The sequence below is a fragment of the Thunnus albacares genome, chromosome 23 (genome assembly GCF_914725855.1).
Source record: "Thunnus albacares chromosome 23, fThuAlb1.1, whole genome shotgun sequence".
NCBI classification, from domain to species: Eukaryota; Metazoa; Chordata; class Actinopteri; order Scombriformes; family Scombridae; genus Thunnus; species Thunnus albacares.
Window position 1 is genome coordinate 3,072,688 of NC_058128.1, and position 24,152 is coordinate 3,096,839.

At 39.4% G+C, this 24,152-nt stretch overlaps 1 protein-coding gene across 8 annotated transcripts in view; it reads right to left on the reverse strand.

Moving 5' to 3' along the window:
* grip1 (glutamate receptor interacting protein 1) overlaps window positions 1-24,152 on the reverse strand; it is a 72,986-nt gene that overhangs the window by 1,433 nt on the left and 47,401 nt on the right. For 4 of the 8 annotated variants that reach the window (XM_044343673.1, XM_044343668.1, XM_044343666.1 and 1 more), the window contains exons 8-26: window positions 23,888-24,035; window positions 23,264-23,433; window positions 21,977-22,114; window positions 21,736-21,885; window positions 21,126-21,312; window positions 20,145-20,290; window positions 18,245-18,325; window positions 13,887-13,956; window positions 13,465-13,610; window positions 9,966-10,110; window positions 6,797-6,936; window positions 6,012-6,209; window positions 5,770-5,923; window positions 5,571-5,609; window positions 5,189-5,300; window positions 3,946-3,978; window positions 1,646-1,756; window positions 1,418-1,534; window positions 563-709 (exon numbers count right to left, since the gene is read on the reverse strand). In XM_044343673.1, the coding sequence (XP_044199608.1) occupies window positions 563-709; window positions 1,418-1,534; window positions 1,646-1,756; window positions 3,946-3,978; window positions 5,189-5,300; window positions 5,571-5,609; window positions 5,770-5,923; window positions 6,012-6,209; window positions 6,797-6,936; window positions 9,966-10,110; window positions 13,465-13,610; window positions 13,887-13,956; window positions 18,245-18,325; window positions 20,145-20,290; window positions 21,126-21,312; window positions 21,736-21,885; window positions 21,977-22,114; window positions 23,264-23,433; window positions 23,888-24,035 (2,432 nt within the window). The remainder of the gene's footprint in view (window positions 1-562; window positions 710-1,417; window positions 1,535-1,645; window positions 1,757-3,945; window positions 3,979-5,188; window positions 5,301-5,570; window positions 5,610-5,769; window positions 5,924-6,011; window positions 6,210-6,796; window positions 6,937-9,965; window positions 10,111-13,464; window positions 13,611-13,886; window positions 13,957-18,244; window positions 18,326-20,144; window positions 20,291-21,125; window positions 21,313-21,735; window positions 21,886-21,976; window positions 22,115-23,263; window positions 23,434-23,887; window positions 24,036-24,152) is intronic. The other 4 variants (XM_044343669.1, XM_044343674.1, XM_044343670.1 and 1 more) reach the window with 3 other exon arrangements.

The following is a 24,152-nucleotide window of genomic DNA, read 5'->3' on the forward strand; positions in this document are numbered from 1 at the left end:
AAAACTTAATTAATTAATTTAGAGGGAAACAAAGGCTTTAAAAAGATTTAAAATGCTAATGCTAAATGAAAACAAATCAAACGCTGAAATACAGTGAAATACAGTACACATTGTTATTTGTATTTCCTTTTCATGTAAGAATTTACTGTCATAATTAGCTTAAAAACATGTTAAAAGGTAAGTTATTTAGGTTTTTGAACTATAAATTAATTGTCTCTTCATTTTAACTTTCTGAATCCTGACTATTTTGTAGTTTTTTTTTCAGGTGTTTTGTTTTGTAGCGTTAAAATCAACTTTAACTTTAACATATTGTGCAGGGGAGCTGCATCATACATGTCAAAAACATTCAACTGTTTTTCATTTAATTATGAAGCAGTAAATGCATACATAAAAAGGAAATATAAATAACAATGTGCATTTCACTTTATTTAAATGCTGAATGATTTTTTTTTTTTTATTTGGGCATTTTAAATCTTCCATACTCTACTGAGGGATTAAGGAAGTGTGCCCATAATGCTGGTGGTTTGTCCTGTTAGGTGTGGATGTATTTGTGATGTTTTACCTGAAGTATTCGGTCGTAGGCTCTGAGGCCGCCCTGCTCCGCCGGTCCACCTGGTCGGATGTTGTTAACGTAGACGCCGCGGTCCAACATACCGTCAGAAACGCTGAAGCCGAAATCCTCCAGATCCGAGGCCTTCTCTAGAGTCAGCTTCACACACAAACACACACACCATTAACCACAAACCAAGAACAACTTACTGACACCACATTCTGCTGTAATTACACTGAGCTCAAATTACTTATTTGACTTATTTGGTGTCTATTAATTGGTGTCAATTGGTAATTTGGTGTGAACAAGTGATTCTGGACACAGCACAGTCTTGCTTTGTGGATGGATTAATGCTAATCGGTGAACAGTGAGGCTGATATCAATTAGAGCTGCAACAATTAGTCGATTAAATGATTAGTCGATCAGAAAATTAATCAGCAACTGTTTTGATAATTGGTTCATCATTTCAGTCATTTTTCAAGCATAAATGCCAAATATTTGATGATCAAATATGACAGTTAATTGAATATCTTAACATTTCAGACTGTTAGTCAGACAAAACAAGCAAATTAAAGACATCAACGTTGACTCTGAGAAACTGTAAATACCATTTTTCACTATTTTTTAACATTGACATTAATCAGCTAATTGGGAATAATAATCGGCAGATTAATTGACAGTGAAAATAATCGTTATTGGCGCCATAAAGTTCAGGCTGCATTGTTCCCTGTGAATCTCTGTGTGTCTCAGTCATGTAAATACATGTAAAACACCTTTAGTAGTATCACAGATGGGATTTGATGTAATTTAAAATCATAATAATAGTAACTTTAGTGTTAATGTCTTTGTTTTGGGATGAAATGTCACCTTGTGCAGTTCCACAGGGTTTTGGTTCAGGATCTCGTTGACTTCCTGCCTCATCTTCCTCATGGCGAAGGCTCGGCGCTGAGGGTCAGAGGGCAAGGTGTTTGACCGAGGAGTCACCTGGGAAAATCCACAGGAAGGATTCTTTAAAATGTTAAAAATACAAAAACTTTCTAGATAAGAGATGAAAGGACACAGGTGTAACAGTGAAGGTCAGAGGTCAGAGGTCACCGTTGGTCTGGAGCTGCTGCGTTCCTGGAAGCTCGCCTGGCGTCCCAGTGTGCTGCGCAGGGGGGTGGGGTCATGGTTCAGACTGAGGGTGGAACCTGACATGATGGTTGCCTGGAGACAGCCAATCAGAGACAGACAGTTAAAAACATCCAATCAGAGACAGAAAATCAAAACCAATCAGCTGGAATCCATTGATCCATCACAAAACATGGACGGTAAAGACAACCTGGGAGTATGACCTTTGACGTCAGCTGCCATGATCACACCAGGAGAGGACAGATTTCTACTGAAAGGATCAACTGACAGATTCTATTGTTGCTTCTTGTGATGGGATTTACGTCTGCTGCTCTACTGACAGCTTCTTTTATTTTGACTGGATCTACTAGCATGATCTGCTGACCGTTATCGCTACTCACAGGATCTACTGTTGTTTGTACTGACAGGATCTACTACTGCTTCTACTGACAGATTTATTGACCTGATCAATTGCTGTTTATTTAGGATAGATCTACTGAGAAAATCTACCCATTCGTACTTGTTTCTAGTGAGACTGTGTCACAGAGTGAATCTATTGTTTCTGACTTTCTATTTCTAGGATCGCCCCTTGTTTCTGAGGATGGGATCTACTGTCGTCTCCTTTAACAGGATCCACTGATGAGATCTATTGCTGTTTTGTTATGACTAGATGCATGAACATTATTGCTACTCATAGGATCTACTGCTGTTTGTACTGACAGGATCTACTACTGTTTCTATTGACAGATTTACTGATGGAATCTACTGATATTTATATAGGCTACAGTAGATCTACTGAGATACTTGTTTCTACTGAGAGGATCCACTTCTACTTCTATAGAGTGAATCTATTGTTGCATCTTCTGATAGAACATACTAACAAAATCTACTGATGTTTAATGATCCACTGTTACTTCAACAGGTAGGATCTACTAATAGAGTCGATCTAGCATTGTTTTTTAGTAGCAGGATCTAGTGACATGATCTACTATTGTTTGGATTGACAGGATCTACTGTTACCTCTACTGGTAGGGTCTACTAACAGGTTCCAGCATTGTTTCTAGTAGCAGGATCTAGTAACATGATCTACTATTGTTTGGACTGACAAGATCTACTATTGTTTCTATTGACAGATCTATCTGTTTCTACTGGCAGGATCTATTATTTCAACTGGTAGGATCTACTGACTTGATATATTGTTATTTTAACTGAAAGGATCGACTGACAGGATCTACTACTTTTTCTACTGACCGATTTACTGACAAGATCTTATGTTGTTTTCATTGACATAATCTATTTCTGATTCTACTGACAGGATCCACTGTTACTTCTACTGGTAGGGTCTACTAACAGGTTCCAGCAGTGTTTCTAGTAGCAGGATCTACTGTTGTTTGGACTGACATGGTCTTCTACAGTTTCTATTGACGGATCCACTGACAGGATCTTCTATTGTTTGGAATTAACGGATCTACTTCCGTTTCTATTGACTGATTTACTGACCTCATGTATTGTTATTTCTACCAAAAATATCTACTTTTGTTTCTATTGACAGAACCTACTGACACCTCATACTGTTGTTTTACTTAAATGATCTAGTTGAAGAATCTATTGCTCCTACAAGAATCTTGAATCAAGATTCTACTTTTGTTTCTACTGACAAGATCCACTTTTATTTGAACTTACTTGAACTTGACTTGTAAGCTTGCTGTTCTAATGTTTTGTTTTTTTGAAATTTCTACTGAAAATATCTACTTTTGTTTCTAATGGCACGATCCACTGGCAGCTTATACTGTTGTTTTACTCAATCTATCTACTTACAGATTCTACTTCTGTTTCTACTGTTTCACTTAAAGACTCTACTCTTGTTTCTACTTCATGTTTGATGATCGTGTCTAACTTCTTCATCACAGCGAGCCTTCTCACGTCACTCAACAGAAGCCCACTTCTCAGCCAATCAGAATCAAGGACTCATCAGACGCATGCATGACTGACAGATCTGCTTCATGACCGGCAAAACAAACTACCCATCAGGCCTTGCAGAAGCTCTCCCAGCATGCCTTGCTCAAACTGCCATGCCCGGTGCCACATGACGTGATTGTTCAGAAGCTGGGTGATGTCACTATGATGTTAACAATGACGTCACCATGGTCTGTAGCTTGCTGCCGGGGGTGCAGTTAGAGTCACATTCAAAAACAGCTAACATGTCTGATGTTCGACGACGCTAAAACTCCAGTTACAGAGAGGAGGACAGGAGGAGAATTAGTAGAGGGGAGAAAGGAGGATACCAGAGTGAGGAGGTGTGTCTCCTTTGCAGACTCCTGGAAGAGAAGGAGTCATTTCTTTTTTCAGCCGAGTCACTGAGATACACAGCCGCATTTCTACCCAACGTTTACACATTAATATATTTATATACAGATCTGTCAGCATGAGGAGAATGATGACTAATACAACTAAAACTACTACTAAAACTACTACAACTGATACTACTGATACTATAGGGCTGGGCAATAATTCAATATTATCCTTTGTCAGTTTTTAAAAGAAATCGTATCGTGTCATTGTTTTACGTAGAAATTATCCAAATTTAAAATTCCAAGTAAATAGTAATTAAAGACATTAGATTTTATTGTTTTGCATGTGAGAATATATATTTTTGTCTGATGTAATAAATCACTGGAGCAAAATTTGTTGCATTAAACAATCTAATTATTTTCTCTTTTTCAAAAAGATTTTAAAGGGTTTTTTTTTTGTTTGCACCTTTATTTAGAGATTTTAGAGACAGGAAACTAGCGCACCAGTTTGATTATTTTCATATACATTCATCAAAGCATCATGTATTTGCAGTCAGGAAGCGTCAGGGCCCGAAATAAATCAAAATCTAATTATGGAAAGTATTATTTCTCATTTTTTTAATCTTAATTTATTTATATTTTCATTTAAATCACTTATCATAAAATCAATAGGTTTCTAAATCTAAATTAACTTTTGCAAGACCACAACAACTTGTCTGCTTGGAAAAAATCAAAAACAAATGTCCTTTTAAAACATATTTTACTTCTTTGAACTGTCTTTTATTTCAGTTTTCAGTCCTTTTAAATTTTCTTGTTTTATTTTGTACTGGAATTGTTTTTTTTTAATCTGTTTTTAGAATCAAATTATGATTTGTCTGTTTTAATGGGTTTTTGCTGTGTGTGCTGTATGAACAAAAGACCGTTTCAAGTTCCTGATTTAAATCAAAATCTTAGTTTTAGTCTTTTTTTCATTTGACAGAGTTCTTGTTCGGCTGCTTGTGTTTCGACATTTAACGTTTGACAACTTCTTTTGTTAAATGAAAAAAAAAAAAAAGGTTTTTATATTCCTGAAATGACAACTTCAAAAACATTTTAGTGTCAGTGCAGATTTTATATTACTTTTATAGATTTATTATCAAAAAACTTTGAATTAATACCCAGCCCTACAACTAATACTCCTCATAGTATTACTGCTACTGCTAATACTACCTCTAGTACTACTACTAGTACTACTCACCTCCAGCTCTCTGAGGATGCCGCTCTGGCCACAGGTCTCCAGATCCTCCAGAGCCTGAGACCAGAAGTTCTCCTCCTGGTCTGGTTCTGTCCCGTCATGCCCCACAGTGAACCTGGAGGAAAGGTCAGAGGTCACGTTCAGCCAATCAGAGAGAAGAACAGCCTGATGAGTGAACTTCACACACAGAGGAGGCTGGTGACGGACACGTCATGCTGGTGTGAGTTTTCGACAGGACGGGACATGTGCAGTTAGAACATACACCGGGTGTATGTGTCTGTCTGTGTGGCAGGGGTCAAAGGTCACCAGGTGAGGGTTTCTGCTGGAGGTCAGTGGGGTGACAGAGGAGTTTGTGGGGGTTAAAGGTCAAAGGTGAGGGTGGTACCTGCTGTCAGTGATAAGGCCGCTGGGCAGATTACAGGCTCTGCAGACAGAGACACACTGCTGTTACTGCTGTTAGCACACCGCTAGCAACTCCCATTGCCGTGAATAAGGGCCGCTAACGCGCTAATGTATTATGTAAACAGCAGCTGTGGGAAATGTAGAAATGTAAAATTGACTCGCTGATAAAAACTCTCTCTCACCCTCCGAGTGGTGGGCGGTCCCAGTCATCGTCGCTCAGACCCAGATCTGACAGCGGATTGGCTCTCTGGCGAGTGGAGGAAGATGATTGGCTGTTGGTTGTCTTGGCGTTGCGCCACTCGTGGAAGCTGTACACTGACGACTGAAATGGTGGAGCTACACACACACACACAGAAATACTTTAGTCATTTGTAGCAGCGTTATCTTGACTCTTGAGAGTGAGAGGTCAGAGGTCATCTCCTACCCGGGCTGGTGAAGCTGCTGTCCATGTTGGATCCGTCCCAGGACTCCACGGCGCTGTCGACGGACGGCAGCGTGCTGAACAGTCTCTGGCTTGACGGCGGTGCAACCATGACAACAGGCTCCTCCTCGCCGTCCTGGTTCTCCTGGCTAAGCCCCGCCCCCAGCCCCGAGCCAATCACGCAGGACTTCGGGCTCGACACTGCAGAGACATAAAGTGCACTTATTGTATCACATTGTATCATTGTGAAAGAGACGTCTGTAATTCAGCGGATACATTTTTTTGAGCGTCACAACCCCCGCGAAATGACTCGTCTCACTATAAGAATTAAATCCGTTCAGTCCAATCACATTTCAAAAACCTCGAAGAGCCACATGATTGAATTGTTTTATCCCCATTCAAGTTAGCCGGAGGGCTAAACCGGAAGCAGTCGACTCGGCCAGCGAAAGTCACTAGAGCGCTTGCTGATTGTTTTGTTCACACACTAAAACATGCATATACTTACCGTACTGCTCAATAAATTTTTTTTGAATTTTCTTTTCACAATCTGAGCTCAGTTTTGTTTCTTTGGCTCAGCAGTCATTTTTAATCTCTTTGCTGGCGCCAGTAAATGTAACTATCACTGCGGTAGAATGAAATATAAAAATATTTATCACAAGGCTGGACGTAGCTAAGCCCGGCAACTTTTTTTACATCCAGCTTGTGTGTGTGTGTTTGTGTGTGTGTGTTTGTGTGAGTGAGTGTGTGTGTGTGTGTGTGTGTGTGTGTGTGTGTGTGTGTGTACGTACGCTCTCCCTGCTTCTTGATCTTCAGTGTCACCGTCTCTCCGGCCTGCTGCAGCAGACTGATGGCTTCACTCAGAGGTTTCCCCTTCAGACTGCTGCTGTTGATCGCCAGGATACGATCACCTACATGGATCGCACCGGTCCTACACAACAACAACAACAACAACAAACACATGATCAATACACTCGTGTACACACAAGCCAGGTTCAGGCCGTCCTGCAACAACTCATGACAAAATCACACCGAATAATTAAATATAGAATTTAAACGTATTTTTAGCAGGTTGAAACTATCTTGGGATAATATTAAAGATTAAAGATAGTTGTACACAAGTACAATGACAATAAAGCTGAATTAAATTCAATTTTATAAAATATAAAATAGAAGTCTTAGACTTATAAAGAAAATGATGTAGAAATTTTTATTATTTATCAGCAGCAGAGGGCGACGTTTTATTCTTCTTCACTGTTTGATTTTATCTTTAATTCCTGCAGTCAACGTGTAATCCACACAGCAAGAAAACGTTTCACTGTTTCAGTGTGAAATATCAAGTCGTAAGTCTTTAATGATTATTTTTATATTATTTATATGTGTAAAACAATACAAGACACACGTGTACTGTAACATTAATATGTGTGTGTGTGTGTAGCTATGTGCTTGTGCATATGTATATATATCTGTATCTATGTTTTACATTTCTTTTGTAAAGCACTTTGAGCTGCATTTTATGTCATATCTATAAATAAAGCTTATTATCATTATTATTATCATATAAAAGTATTTATAAAATAAAATATACAAATAAATATTAAAAACAATAAATACATAAATAAATGTATTTTCTTATTTATTTGCATATTTTATTTTAAAATACTTTATTCAACATAAGTATTAAATATAATTTAAAAATAAATACATGAACTATTAAATAAAAACTGAGAACAAATAAATACAGCATTCATTTGCACATTGTGTATTTATTCATATGTGTATTATTTTTTTTAACTTATTTTTACATTATTTTTAACTTGTTTTTAATATTTAACATTATTTGTATATTTTATTTTATAAATACTTTCTTCAACATTATAATATAAAAGTATTTATGAAATAAAATATACAAATAAATATTAAAAACAATCAAAAATGAATACATAAATGAATAAATAAAACAACTTGCAGATTATAATATTTTTAGATTTAATAGCTTTTGATATTGTTTGCATGAACAAGATAATTAGGAAGTTAGTTACTCAATTAAAAAGAAAGCGGGAAACCAGTTTAGGAGGTAAATAAATTATCTTAATTTTTTTGGTGTAAATTTTCCCAAAGTTTTGGTTGAATATTGGTAAAAAAGTCTGGTTATTGTCTCTTTAAAAGGAGAAAAAACACACCTGAAAGTACTTAGAATAAGATCCATGCATGATATCAGAAATGATTAAATAATAAAAAAGAGATATTTTAAGAATATGTGTTATTCTATGAGTAATTTAACAGTGTGAGTAGTGTGAGTAGTGTGCGTAGTGTGAGTAGTGTGAGTAGTGTGCGTAATGTGCGTAGTGTGTGTAGTGTGAGTAGTGTGAGTAGTGTGAGTAGTGTGCGTAGTGTGAGTAGTGTGAGTAGTGTGCGTTGTGTGAGTAGTGTGAGTATTGTGCGTAGTGTGAGTAGTGTGCGTAGTGTGCGTAGTGTGAGTAGTGTGAGTAGTGTGCGTAGTGTGAGTAGTGTGAGTAGTGTGCGTAGTGTGAGTAGTGTGAGTAGTGTTCGTAGTGTGCGTAGTGTGCGTGGTGTGAGTAGTGTGCGTAGTGTGAGTAGTGTGAGTAGTGTGCGTAGTGTGAGTAGTGTGCGTAGTGTGCGTAGTGTGAGTAGTGTGCGTAGTGTGAGTAGTGTGAGTAGTGTGCGTAGTGTGAGTAGTGTGAGTAGTGTGCGTAGTGTGCGTAGTGTGCGTAGTGTGAGTAGTGTGAGTAGTGTGCGTAGTGTGCGTAGTGTGAGTAGTGTGCGTAGTGTGAGTAGTGTGAGTAGTGTGCGTAGTGTGAGTAGTGTGCGTAGTGTGAGTAGTGTGAGTAGTGTGCGTAGTGTGAGTAGTGTGAGTAGTGTGAGTAGTGTGCGTAGTGTGAGTAGTGTGAGTAGTGTGAGTAGTGTGTGTAGTGTGTGTAGTGTGAGTAGTGTGCGTAGTGTGAGTAGTGTGAGTAGTGTGTGTAGTGTGTGTAGTGTGAGTAGTGTGAGTAGTGTGCGTTGTGTGCGTAGTGTGAATAGTGTGAGTAGTGTGAGTAGTGTGAGTAGTATGAGTAGTGTGAGTAGTGTGCGTAGTGTGAGTAGTGTGAGTAGTGTTCGTAGTGTGCGTAGTGTGCGTGGTGTGAGTAGTGTGCGTAGTGTGAGTAGTGTGAGTAGTGTGCGTAGTGTGAGTAGTGTGCGTAGTGTGCGTAGTGTGAGTAGTGTGCGTAGTGTGAGTAGTGTGAGTAGTGTGCGTAGTGTGAGTAGTGTGAGTAGTGTGCGTAGTGTGCGTAGTGTGCGTAGTGTGAGTAGTGTGAGTAGTGTGAGTAGTGTGCGTAGTGTGAGTAGTGTGAGTAGTGTGAGTAGTGTGCGTAGTGTGAGTAGTGTGAGTAGTGTGAGTAGTGTGTGTAGTGTGTGTAGTGTGAGTAGTGTGCGTAGTGTGAGTAGTGTGAGTAGTGTGTGTAGTGTGTGTAGTGTGAGTAGTGTGAGTAGTGTGCGTTGTGTGCGTAGTGTGAATAGTGTGAGTAGTGTGAGTAGTGTGAGTAGTATGAGTAGTGTGAGTAGTGTGCGTAGTGTGAGTAGTGTGAGTAGTGTGCGTAGTGTGAGTAGTGTGAGTAGTGTGCGTAGTGTGAGTAGTGTGAGTAGTGTGCGTAGTGTGAGTAGTGTGAGTAGTGTGAATAGTGTGAGTAGTGTGAGTAGTGTGAGTAGTATGAGTAGTGTGAGTAGTGTGAGTAGTATGAGTAGTGTGAGTAGTGTGAGTAGTGTGAGTAGTGTGCGTAGCGTGAGTAGTGTGCGTAGTGTGAGTAGTGTGAGTAGTGTGTGTAGTGTGAGTAGTGTGAGTAGTGTGCGTAGTGTGAGTAGTGTGAGTAGTGTGCGTAGTGTGCGTAGTGTGAGTAGTGTGAGTAGTGTGTGTAGTGTGCGTAGTGTGAGTAGTGTGAGTAGTGTGAGTAGTGTGCGTACCTCTCTGCCAGCCCGCCCTTGCTCAGCGAGGAGATGATGATGGGGTCAAAGGGCTCCTCGGTGCCTGAGATGGTGATTCCCAGCGGGCCTCCGTACCGCTGCAGCTCCACCGTGTAGATGATGCTGCCAGACACCTCCTGCTCGTCTGAAACATTTATTAAAGATTCATTCAAAACCAGGTGAACTCTGGGTAACGGGGGAGCGCACGGCATGACGGCAGGTGTCGGCTAAAGATATGAAGTTTATCCTGAAGGTGGCGCTAGAGGAGAAGCCAAAGGGTTAATAAAGGAATGTATACTGAGGAGAATTTGATTAGTTTTTAAGTGTCCTTGAGAAGCTTTTATGGCTCTTTGCAAAGCTCCAAAGGCGTTTTTAACAAAGTTTGCGGAGTTGTTAATGGGGTTTCAAGGGTCCACAATTAGTTTCTGCGTGTGTCCTCGTCGTACTTGAGGCGGCTCTAAAGATGCCTGATGATGATGTCACTGAAAACGTGTAGGTATCCTCTCAGATGCTTTCAGATTTCTGAAAGGTTCCTGAATATGTTTTAGATATTCTTGAGGAGGTTTCATGGGTAATTGATTAGTTTTTAAGTGTTCTTGAGTAAGTTTTAGGGGTCCTTGAGATGCTGCCTCCTGACTCCATAATACAGAATTTGCTTTAAAGTGTGAGCATCTCCTCGGTTTCCTTTATGAAACACATTGTGGGACAACAGTGTGCTATTGTACTCCAGGTGGGACGTGGAAAGTAACTTCTAAACTCCTTTAACGAGACTGTTTCAGTAAACAGATAATATAACGGTTAATAACTATAACTGTCTGCTTCAGCTGCTGAAATATTAAAAGTCAATGAAAATATGCAGAAGGGACCTGAAGGAAACAGAAAGTTAAAGTTGTGTAAAAAACATAACAGATTGCTGCATTGGTGCTCTTCAGAGAGCTCTGTGTGAGCCACTTTAACACATCTTTTAAACTGCAGGTACATCTCAAGTCTCTTAATTTATGTCTCCTCGCCTGAACCGGGAGATGTTCCTGATGCGCCATTTTGTCAGGCGTCCAAAGTCACGAGAGCGGCCTTCACGGAAGTCTTTTACCTGCCAACACGCCCCCTTATTGGATATCAGTTATTGATTGGATGCTGCAGCTGATCAGACTTATCTGATACATCACTGCAGTTTCACACTGAAGTGGAGACAGATTACAGATTAAATTTAAGTGTTTCACTCCCAAGTTTTATGTTTATTTGTTTTCTGATTCATCATATAGTTAAAAATCTGTTAATTGTCGGTCTGATCAACGAAAGAACCATAAACAACTTTCTTCATTTATAAGAAAGATTTTTTTTTCATGATGTTATTTCCTCCATTAAACTGTTTCTTGCTGACAGACAGACTCTTCCTGACTTTAATTTGATCCATAATAACAGTTAAACACGTTTATATTTTACATCATTTATCGTCATTTCCATTCAGTCACATGTGAGGCTGAAAATTCCTGAGCGTCCGGTTTGATATGAGTTACATCATTTCCATTTGCCCTGAAACATTTAGCCAAACACATATTTTCCAGTGTTCAGGAGACACCTGATCATATTCTGGGTTATTTAATGACGAATTCATTATCAGGATTATCAAAAGATACAGATACAAATAATCAATAAATAGTATAAATGCATTCTGCGAGTAGAAATGGTTCCTGTGCGTCTGAGCAGGACACAGTATAAATACAAAATGCAGGTTTTTATTTAGGTGTTTGTTAAACAGGTAACAGGCTGCAGAGAGGAAACAGCTGCTCTAGCGGTGATAACTGTGAACCTTTATTAGTATTAACACAGTCCACATGTGTGCAGACACAAACTCCATCAGAAGTTTCTACAGCTGTTAAAACCGACTGATCCAGCTGTGATCAGAGACGGACGTCGCTTCACGTGATGCTTCAGAGGAAAGGACGTCTCATGTCTCTGAAAACAAATTTCCTCGTTTTCTCTCTCCTCGCTTGGTTTCCTTGCGTCTCTCCTGCATCCACGGTGGGAGGGACTAAGATGCAGGTGAGGGAGACGTGGATGCAATTTAAGAGACTTGGGATGCAGCCTGCGTCTCTCTCTCTCTGTGATTAAACAGTGCGACTGATTTTACACTTGCTTTTCTCAGATGTAAAAATTTCAGACTCAATTTCCTGCAGCATAAATCAGGAGCAGCTGTAATTTGCATGAATTTCCATCTTAACAGGAACACCTTAAAATACATACTGCACATATTTCTTCCATTTCACCAGCGCGAAACCGCTGTGCTGCCTTTAAGTAAATAAGGAGAAACACAGTGTAGCTGTTTAGTGCCTAAAGAGGAATTGGGACGCAGCTATACGGGGCGTTCAGACTGACATCAGCTCTGTGTGAAAAAAATGCAGCCCTCCCATTCATTTATATGGGGGCATTGCGTTAACACAGCGAGGTTGCCGCCACAGATGACTCGGCAAAAAAAAAAACGGCCGATCACATCCATGCAAGCACGTTGAACACTATGAACGCAGTATTTGACTGTCAAGCTCGCGACCGTCATGACGAAAGATAAAACAGCTGCCGCCCCGATAACCTTGCAGAGTTGTAAAATCCTGTCTGTGAGTGTTACAAACCGTTGTGTTAAGTCTTCAAACACGTAAATCTGCAGCTCCGACACAACGTCGGGGTTGCGTTACGGTAAAAGTTGAGCCCCGGTTCAACTTTTTTGCCGGGCTGTTTGCGGTGGCACCCCTGCTGTGTAAACACTAGGGGTGTGCCCGAATACAAATACATTATTCTGCAAAGCACAGATAGTGGGTTTTATACAGATATTTGTTTCATACAAATATTTTAAAAATTATTTGTTGAGATAAAGCTGATTTACTGACACAAGCAAAGTGCTCCCAAGGGACTCTCCATAACCTGTTGTTCCTCTTCTCCTTTAGTTAATTTAGTTAATTTAGTTAAGTTAATGTTGTAAAAAACAGGCAATAAATGAAAAGTGCAAAGCAAGAATCGCCTTTGAAGTTCCTCCCTACATGTTACATGGTGTACTGTCTCTGTGTTATGGGTGTATAAATACTTAAAGGTCTGTCTGCAATGAAACAATGAGTAAAGCTTTAGCTCAGTAGTCAGCACAGTCGTCTATGATCTGTTCGAGACCCGGTGTGGGGACCTCCTTCATAAGGTAGTTTATTCATGAACACTTATTATAACACTTTAATTTTCTAAAATTAAAAGTGTCATAAAAACAAAAACAGGATTTTTAAGCCTCTTTCCACTTTCATTCGAATACAAATACAAATACTGGGCAATGCCCCCATTCAAATGAATGGGAGTGATGGGTGATATCGGTCGCCCCACTCGAGGCTGCAGTACGAAACAGCTGAGCGGAACAAACATGATTTAGCTTCGATTAGATCTTTAACTCCAGCTCTCACCGTACAACTAGAAACATGCCTGGAGAATATTCTGTACTGAGTAGTGAATTAAAATCTGAGGATACCAGAGTTGTCTTCGTCTTTGCGGATCTTCAGTTTGACCAGCTCCTCGCACTGCTGGAGGATCTGAACGGCCTCCTCCATGGAGCAGTTCTCCACTCGGATGTTATCGATAGCCAGCAGCTTGTCTCCAAGCTCCAACGTTCCCGTCCTAAAAAAAAACAAAACAAAACACAGAAACATGTAAAATAAAAACAGATATTCTGTAATGTTCCTGTTCTGTTAAACATGAGGTACAATAAACAGATGCTAACAGAAGCTCTTTAAATCAGATTTTCTGCTTCACACTTCAAAACACATGACCTACAAACCACAACACACGCACACACTGACCTGGACTATTAGCCTAATTAGCCAACCAACTATAGACAGCTGACCGAGCTTCAAAAACAGCTGACACTCGTCTATTCCAGCTTCTGAACATTACCTGTGTGCAACGCTGCCCTTCTTGATGTCAGAGATGATCAGAGGATCACCTGGTTTCCTGTTGGACGGAGCTGCAGACAGACACACAGACAAATAACTTCACCCAGAAACAGAAGTTCAAACGCAAAAAACTGTAAATAATTTAATCTGTTTACTCCATGACTAGCTATAATGATTAAATGTTAAAAAAGAAAAATGAGATCAAACTGACAAATGTTTAACACAACTCGAGGCGGTCCAGGCTGAATATATAATGAAGAAAAACACTCAATCAAATTAAAATTTAATTTCCCAGACGTGTGCACATGATGTAAGGCAAAATTAAAATTAAAATCCAATAATTGAATTTTAATTTTCATGTTTGGAAATGCATCATCGCTTCAAAATCAGAGGAAAAAATAGTTTGAGTTTGAGAGAGTTTGAACCACAATCTCACCAGGTGACGACACAAAGCAGCTTTCTAATTTCTCTTTTAAAGTTTGTGTGAGCGTGAAGCAGAGAGCTTCTTTTTTTTCTAAGACGTTTGATCATATTTTACTCATCTCTAATAAATCCTCCTTCTCAATTTAAGGCTTTAAATGGATTGGCTCCACTCCACATATCCAACTACTCTGCATACTCCATGAAATCCTTTACATCAAAATCCCAACCTCCGGACTCCACTTCTTATGGAGCCGACAGGAAACTATATGATTCAGAAACAAATCAGGATAAAAATAATCTAACTTTACAGGCTATTTTGGCAGCATTTTTTCTCATCACTTGCAGTCACACCCACAACAATATACTGATTTTTAACTAAAGCAGTACTTGAGAAAACCCGCAGCAGCTGTTCCTAACTAAAGCCTCGTTATTACATTAATGCCAGCTTCAGACATTTATGTTTAACACTGTACATGGTCCCAATAAATAAATTAAAGCTGCAAGCAGCGTTGGTCAGGACCTCGCACTCTGGCCCGTCGGGATCAGATCATTTTGCTTTTTAAAAATGAGGGATATTTCTTACAAGTGTGGTGTGCTTTTATTTTGAAAGTTTGATTGACAGGATGAAAATATTCTGCAGGGTGAGACATGTCTGTCTTGCTCACACCTGTGTCATCAAAATTATGCAAGATTTGGGCCCATTCACTTGAATTTCAATTAGTAGATTGAAAACTCTTGATGAGTTTGTGTGTAAAACAAATTATTTTCCTAATTTTCATCGAGTCTATTTTTAGAAAAGGAAATATTTTTAACCCACATGACCTGGTCAAAGTTTGATTGACATGTGTACCGTCAGGTGTGTAGAGACAATAAGTAACTGCAGCTGGACACAGAAAAATACTCATATATTTGAATAGAGAGTGTGAGCGAACCCACACCTTTTTGAACATTTACTGCTTCCACATAGTTTTAGATACAGACTTCATTTGAACTTTAAATGAGTCATGAGACTTTGACCTACAAATCTTGAATTTACATGTTTTTTCTATCTTTTACTGTTTTTGAGATATTAGAGTGTGAGTTTTAAAGTCTTTTCTTGCTCCTCCTGTGATTTTATACTGAGTGTGTATTGCGGAATGTTTCACGGCACTGAGGGAGTGACATCACCAGGAGCAGTTGGAGAGGAGGATTTTAGAGTACGCTTCTTGTGAAATATCGTCATAAATCCCATTACTTTGGCCAAATCTTATATTAAAAATTATATTTTTTAGTAGGAAATTTCGTTGAGAATCCATTGATACAGGTTTGAAAGTGGTCAGACTTATAGTTTAGACGTCAGAAGCCTCTGTTTGACACAAAGGTCATGCCTCCCCATTATTTTACATTGTAAGGTGTGATGTGGCACTGCAACTTTCAGGGCTTATAAAATCCAAACTGTTCGAGTTATTACAAAGTTTTTAACAACTTTTTTCAGCACAGTGTCATAAGTCACCTATTAAAGCTTGAAGCCTATTTCATTAACGCCCTCGGAGGAGATAGCGTTTGTTCAGAGGCCAAAATTGGGGTTAAGTCTTATATTGAAAGGCTAATTGCGGACTTCCTGTTACATTTAGGTCAGGGGTGTCAGTGTATGATTTGTAGGTCTTGATGAGACGAATAATTGAGTTTTGGTTTGATCTCTCTACGACATTCCTACAGGCTGTGGTGGCCATTTTAGTTACATAGGTGGCGCTAGAGAGCACATTTTGGCACTTTAGGGGTTCATTTTTACATTTTATAAAATTTTTCACCAGACCTGATGTGCGTGCCAAATTTGGTGAGTTTTTGAGCATGTTTAGGGGGTCAAATTTAGGGTTTAAGTGGTGTAATAATAAAGAAACAAACAAACAAACAAACACACAACAGTAGTCCTCTGCCTTTTGGGCTCGGTCCCTAATAAGACTCTATATTATTTTTGTCTGGTAAGACAGTTCCACCTCCCAGCATGAGCAGCACCAACAACATCACTCCTCTTTCGTCTTGGTGTGTTAAAAACTCTGAGCACATGTTGGTCAACGTCATGGAACAATGTACGAGGTGAGAGAAAGTAAAATATATCTTGACATGCTGGTCTTTTTTGTCGGGACGTCATGAGGCGTCGGTTGTCGTCCACTATGTTACAGGTATACTGTTTCTACAGTGATGAAACATGCTGCCGACCATTTCCATTACTGTCATTACCGTGATTATCATGGCAACTGTTCAGTGAACAAAATCCAAGACGATCATGGTGTGAAGTAATTTTACTGTATTTTAGGTATAATAGTAAAATTTCAGGTAATTCTGATGATTATCGTGATAATAGTCTTTACTGTGATATTTTTACCAACGATAATCGTGGTGGGAAGATTTAATAGCAGCACATCCCTATAATCTACATGGTTTAACGATGAATTGTCGTGCCTGATGTCCATTTTTTGGTCCTGGCTGTCGGGTCCGGCCATTACTGGGCTGAAATCGTTAAGTCTGAACCTGACATAAGTGTTTATTAAGTGCAGATTTACGCATCACTTAATTAAAAGCAAGCAAGCAAAGTTTATTTATATAGCACCTTTCACAAGCACCAGTTACAAAGTGCTTCACAAAGAAATAAAATAAAATAAAGTGAAATAAAAATAAAATCAGAATAAAGAAAAGCAAAGATACCAGATAAAATACACAAGCCGAGCAGATAAAATGGACAAGTTAAGATAAAATAGCACATACTACCCAAATGCCTGTCTGAACAAATGGGTTTTTAGCTGCTTTTTAAAGGACTCTACAATTATCCAAGGACCTTAAGCTTGTTGGAAGACTATTCCAGAGCTTAGGGGCTGCTGACTGGAAGGCATGATCTCCCTGGGTCTTAAAATGTGTATGAGTTACACTTAGAAAGCCCTGGGTGGAGGATCTCAGAGCTCGACTGGTGCTGTAGGGGTGCAGAAGGTCACTAATGTACTGTGGAGCCATGTAGGGCTCTATAAGTGAGCACCAAAATTTTAAAATGAATTCTAAAATTTACTGGAAGCCAGTGCAAAGAGATTAAAATAGGAGTTATATGTGACCATCTGTTGGATTGTGTTAGAAGCCTAACAGCAGCATTTTGGACAGTTTGTAAGTGTTATATGGAAGATTTATTAAGACAAGTAAAAAGAGAGTTACAGTAGTCCAAGCGTGATGAGATAAAAGCATGTATGAACATCTCCATTTCATTTCTTGATACCACAGACCAGAGTTTGGCTGTTTCTCAAGTGAAAGAAACATGATTTAGTTAGCGTCTTAACATGCGCTTCAAAACTCATGGATTGGTCGAAAATTACACCAAGATTGCGCAGACAAGACCAGGAAGATGAAGATAAGGCACCAAGGTTCTGCCCGATTGCTGACTGAAGATTGTCAGGGCCAAAGATCAGGACTTCAGTTTTGTCTGCATTTAACTGCAGAAAAACCAGTTGCACCAAACAAACTGGTTGTTACTGAATATTTGCAGCAGCTACTAACTGCAGGTGGAGCTGTTGTCTGAGCTGCCTGAATGAACCAAGTGACAAAACTAACGTTAGCTTACTAATATCTGGGTTACCGTCAGGACCCTTTAGGCCTAAAAGAAATCTAACTGTAAAAAGCATTTCTTCTCGTTTGATTTTATTCATTTTATACAGTTTATATTCTCAAGGTCATTTATCATAAAATCCAAATGTCCTTTAGTTCAACGACAATTTGTCTTTATTGGAAAAATCAAGCACAGATAAGAAAATAAATCTGCCAACTTTTATACCTCAGACTTTGTGTAAAAACATTTTTGCAATATTTCGAGATTTTTTTGAAGATCTGGAGTTTCCACTCAGGTTATTTAAAACACAAACTGAAAATGTGAATAAAAACAGGTGGATAAAGACACACGAGTGAGTCTTGACTTACAGCTGATGGTGATTCCCAGCTCCACTCCCGGTTTCTTTGGGAGCTTCACGTGGAACGTTCCTGAACTGGGAATAACCGACTCTGAGAGACAGACACAGAGAAAGAGATGGTAACACGAGTTTAAAGGCAAACAGTTGTTCACTTTTTAACATTAATTCACACAGAAAGTATAAAAAATTAGGTATTACATGTCCAGAAGTATGTGGACATCCAAACATTACACTCGTGAGTTAATGTCTGACATGTAAATCTGACATTTAACTAACTATATCTGTAATGTTTTTCAGTGCTTTTGCCACTAAATCTGTCCAGGAGATCCAGTAGAACCAGTTAGAAGATAAGACTTTATTGTCCCAAAGGGAAATTTACCTCAGACACACAATGCTGCTGCTTTACCAAATAATTCAACAATACTATACATCGTATATATAAATACATCCCATTAATACTGTGATAAAAAGTACAATAAATTACACATTCCCACATTCATAATACAGAACAGAACACAAACATCATCATCATCAACAACAATAATAATAATCAGCCCATGCTACTGTGGGCCACTGGTGTGTTTGTTTATGGCTTTAATGGACTAAGAGATGACGGATTCTTTGTATCTGAGTCTTTGAGATATTGAAAACTCCCCGTAGTCATTAAATGCCGTAGAAATAAACTTAACTTTTCAACAGAGTTAAGTCCAGTTTTAACAGATGTCTTTTCTGTTATCAGCTGCTTCAACAGTAAAGTAAAAGCTAAAAGCCTCTGCTCCATGAAATATATTTCACTTTCATAATTATCCATTAAATCCTCATGTTTCCATCACAGGAGCCAGTGTGATCTGTAAGACTGTAAGATAATTCATTAATGCAGTTAACCTTTTTAAAGCCAAAAGGCTGCGGATCATTTATCTTATCAGTGAGTTCTGTTTCATATCGTATTTCAGTGGACTAAAGGACACCAGTGATTGGTTCTGCACACAGTAAACTGGAGCAAGAGACTGAAAACAGTGCCGCCTTTTCTATTCATTCAGTCGAGCATCGGTTTTGAACTGAGAATCGATCCTGAATCAAATCGGCACCAAACTATCGTGAAACACATCGTCCCAGACCGTCATCTGTCACAACCTTTATTTTTCATCTTTTTGTTGCATCTTGGTGTAAAATTTAAATCCTGATGGACACTTTGTCTTTCAAATCATGATTTTTTTCCACTTATGTGAACGCAAACCGTGTACGCCGCATCACACACGTTCTCCAGCCTTTGTCTTAAAAAAAATCCCTGGAAAACTCTGCTGCCTTGTTAGCACAGTTTAGAGCGTGAAAGGCAACAACCTGCACTCCTTATCTGGAAGGTCCTGACTCCAAACGACCACAAGCTGCAACTCTGGACCAATGCAAACAAACGGGTGATGTCACACCTCGCTACCTCCATCTTTATATACAGGCTACGGTCTGGCTGCAGGGATTGGCTCCCATCTGGCTATTAGAGCATTAATGATGTTGGGTGATCCAGTTCATCCCAAAGATGTTGGATGGAGTTGAGGTTCAGATTATGGAGCTCGTACAACAGTATGTGTGCAAATATGTCCATATGCTGTCATTAGCAGCAGTGATATCTCCTCCTCTGGCTACAAATCATAAAATGTGTCTGAGTCATTCATGACAACATGTTGTGTTGTTTCATTCAGCTCAGGCGTAGGTGGATATTTATAGAAGTCAGAGTATGTTACAGTGACAAAGAGTCTGACAAATTACAGGGAGACACCAGAGAAGCAGAGTGAAACACAGACTGTCAGTCAATCAGCCACAACAGGAGCACAGACACCAGACTGCTGGTTTGTTGCTGCGGAGCACATAGTGAACGTGCACGTGTGTGTGTGTGTGTGTGTGTGTGTGTGTACCGGCCACGTCGAACTCGATCTCCAGTGTGAGCTGAGCGGTGATGGACGAGTCTCTGAGCAGCTGATTGGTTTCTTCCAGAGTGGAGTCTTCAGTAGGAACTCCATTTATGGATAAAATCCTGTCACCGATCTGCAGGATACCACACCTACACACACATATACACGCACACGCACACACACGCACATATACACACACACACGCACGCACACACACACACACACACACACACGCACGCACGCACGCACAGGCACACACACACACCACGTGTGTCAGGGTTTTCTGCACAACTAAAAACAAAAACAATTAGCAAAATACAATTAAAAGAATAACCGCCTAAACAGCTGTCTAATTACAGGCCAGGAGGAGGTTGTTATATTTTTTGGTGGCATCAACTCAAACTTTGACTAAATTAACATCATTTAAACCACAAAACTCCAATTTTTAATTTGTGTAAACCATTTTAAGAGCCTAACATGACGGCGACAACGGTAGTTTATTTTGTAACATGAGTGCAGACAAAACAGAACAGTAAAATTAAACAAAAACACCAAAACAATACTTTTTTTTTTAAAGAATCCAAAGGAAAAACTTACATTTTTACCCATTTTTGCATGTTTGTGCCTCTGTAAATTTGGTTTAGTTTGACTTGGATTAATCCAGATAAAAAGAGATAAAATATATTCAAAATAAATAATAAAATAATACATATTTTAATTAAAATAGCAAGTTAAGTAAAAGCAAAGCCGATACCTTTTACAGATAATTGGACAGTTAAGTTTTATTGAATCATTATACTGAATATTATATATTATATACCATATATTTGATTAAAATATCATTATGAAGCACTGACTGAATATTATTGAGGGTATTATTAGTATTGTGTGTTACATACAGGCTGAAAACACATTTTTCTGTGTAATATTGAATCTTGAATATCAATACATGTATATTATTTATGTATGGACGTGTGTGTTCACCTCTCAGCTGGGCTGTCGGGGTCGATGTAAGCGATGAGCGGCGGTGAGGAGAGCGTTTCTGTGGCGAAGACTCCGCCCTGCAGCTGCAGTCCGAACCCCATGATGCCGTCGCCGAGCAACATCACCTCTGTGGTTTCCGTGTGAACGACCTGACCGGCGAGACCCACGGTGCTGGACGCAAGAGACACTGAGAGAAAGACAAGAGACAAGACAAGAGTCGAGTTAAAAACTAGATAAATGTCTCTTGGTGAGCCTTAAAGCAGTGGTTCCCAACCTGAGGGTCGAGACCCCCCGTTGGGACCAAAGATAATCATAATAATAATCTTTTTCACTCTACGTTTTCTGATTTCTTTCAGTCCTCTACGACAGTAAACTGAATGTCTTTGGGTTGCCGACTGTTGGTCAGGACAAAATAAGACATTTGAGGATGACACCTTGGGTTTGGGAAACAGTGATCAATATATTATAGACCAAATGATTAATCGATAAGGAAAATAATCATTAGTTGCAGCATTATCCACACACACCTGCAACACTTGAAACACAGGTTGAGGTGGAAAATCACTCTTTTAAGTCTGAGACAACAGAAAGTCAGAGACGTCAGACTCACAGGAGCTCTTGAAGTCCTTCTTCTTCGCCTTCCTCCTCATCAGTGTGCCCCGTGGACTCGTGGGATACATGTTCCTGGGCAGAGTGCTCATGTTGAGGGACGAGAGACTATAGGCCGACATGGAGCCGGGAGAGAACGAGTGGCTGAGAGCTACAGAGTCAGACAGACAGAGAGAAGACGGTGAGCAGGAGTCGCTGAAATAAAAACATCACACTTCAGGAAGAGAGAGAGGCGGACGTACGAGGGTTGTTTGTATGGCGGTTGTGCGATCTGGCACCTGATTGGTCAGGGTGGTACGTGTTGTAGTGGTAAGGGGGGAGGATGGGGGTGGAGCTTCCGGTCTCCCAGGGGAGGGGGCGGGGACTACGCTGCACCTTGACTGCACACACACAAATACACACAGAGGAGGGTGTTCAGGTTAAGACAAGAGGAAAGGTCAGAGGTCAGAGGTCAGGTAGCTGCCTGTATCACAGCTTTAAAAAAGATCACATGTTTCTATGTGATCTTTTATAAATATATTATGTTTTCATGTATTTATTTGTTTTCTGCTGCGATGTGTTCAAAGCCAGTTGGGCCTGGTGTGTTTCTGTTCAAGAGATCCTGTTGAATCAGTTAAATGTCGACAAAAACAGTCATTAAATTCCATTAAAATAAAGGTTTTAATCTTAAACTTTTCTACAATCATTTAATATTCAGTTTTAACAGACGGTTAGACGTCTTTTCTGCTTTGTGCTGTTATCAGCTGCTCCAAGAAGAAATGTCAACTTTGGATAAAAACAGAGAAAATCCACACGTCTCTGAAATCAATTTCACTTTAATTCATTTCTATTAAATCTCCATTTAAAAACATGCTTGCATTCTGAGCATGGAGCAAAATGAGGGACAAAATTGTAAACTAAAACACAGTATTTGAAACTGAAAGCTGAAGTATTGATCTTGAACCCTGAAAAAAAGTTTTCAGTTTTTCAATTCAAATTAAATTTTGATTCATTTTTGGAATTTCTCTGAATAAATAATTACTTTCTTCCATTTAAAAAGATTATGTGTTCAAAGAAATTCCAAAAGTTCATCAAATTAACATTTGATTCGAAACACTTTTTTTTAATAGTTTGATTATGTTGTTATTTATTCAGGCTCTCTGTATGTTTTATTTGTTTGTTTACTTATTTGCACAATAACGAAATAGCAGATAAAATAAATATCTGGCCTAAACTCCACAAATTTTTATTATGATGTATTTTTTCTGATTCCAATACAAGAAATCATGGTTTGCAAGTTTGGTGATTCATGATCAAAAGCTAGTTAGCGATATCGCTTTGTTACTCGACACTCTGGAGGTCGTACGTTAACGTCATTATTTTTCAAATTAGTGTTCTGAGAGTGAATAATTGAATCTGTAATGATTTCTGACTGTTATTAACACAAACATCTCTGCTTTTACTGTCAGAAAAAATGTGTTCACTTCATTATACCGTGCTGTGGTGCGTTCAGGGCCGGTTGGGCCGTCTGTGTGTGTGTGTGTTTATACCGTGCTGTGGTGCGTTCAGGGCCGGTCGGGCCTGGTGTTGCGGCAGGATCTCCATGCGGACGGTCTGACAGGAAGCAGAGAGCAGCTGAGTGGCTTCAGCCAGAGAACAAAACTCCATCGACTTTCCATCAACAGACAGGATGTGATCTCCTGCATGAAGGGCGCCACACCTACACACACACACACACACACACACACACACACACACACACACACACACAGGAAAACATAACAAAAGACACATAAACACATAAAGGTTAGAAACTTCAGATATCAGATATCCGCCAGATGTGACGGATCCACATTGATCTAATGTCGATGCTTAAAGCTACTAAAGATGCTACACTACTTCCTGTGTGTGTTCCAATAAAATCATATCATCTGATATCATCTGAACACAACAACAGTGATTCTACAGCAGGAACTGTGTGTGTTACGTGTGTTAGACAAAAATGTGACGTTATGAAGTTGATGCAACATAGAGAAGCAATTTTAAATTCTACAAAAAGCCTAAAAACATGACTGAGTATGAACATCTCCACTTATAGTTAGGAAGTCAACTGTAGTTAACAGCCTCACGTCACAGGTTGGTGCGTCCCTAGTCAGAGGTCAGAGGTCAGGTACCTGTCTGCTATGCTGGCTGGTTTGACCTTGTCGATGATGATGACCTGCTTGCTGCAGAACATGGAGGTGGACAGAGCAACGCCCAGGCTGGAGCCAGTCGCCTTGGCAACCTCCACCAGCAGCGGCCCCGACGCCGTGGCAACCGAGTCTGACAGAGGACAACACAGACAACACAAAGAAATTTGTTTTTTTATTAATTTCTTATCTAATGACACATTATTCTTCTATAATTGAATTTATGGACAAAAACAGGTATATTTTAATT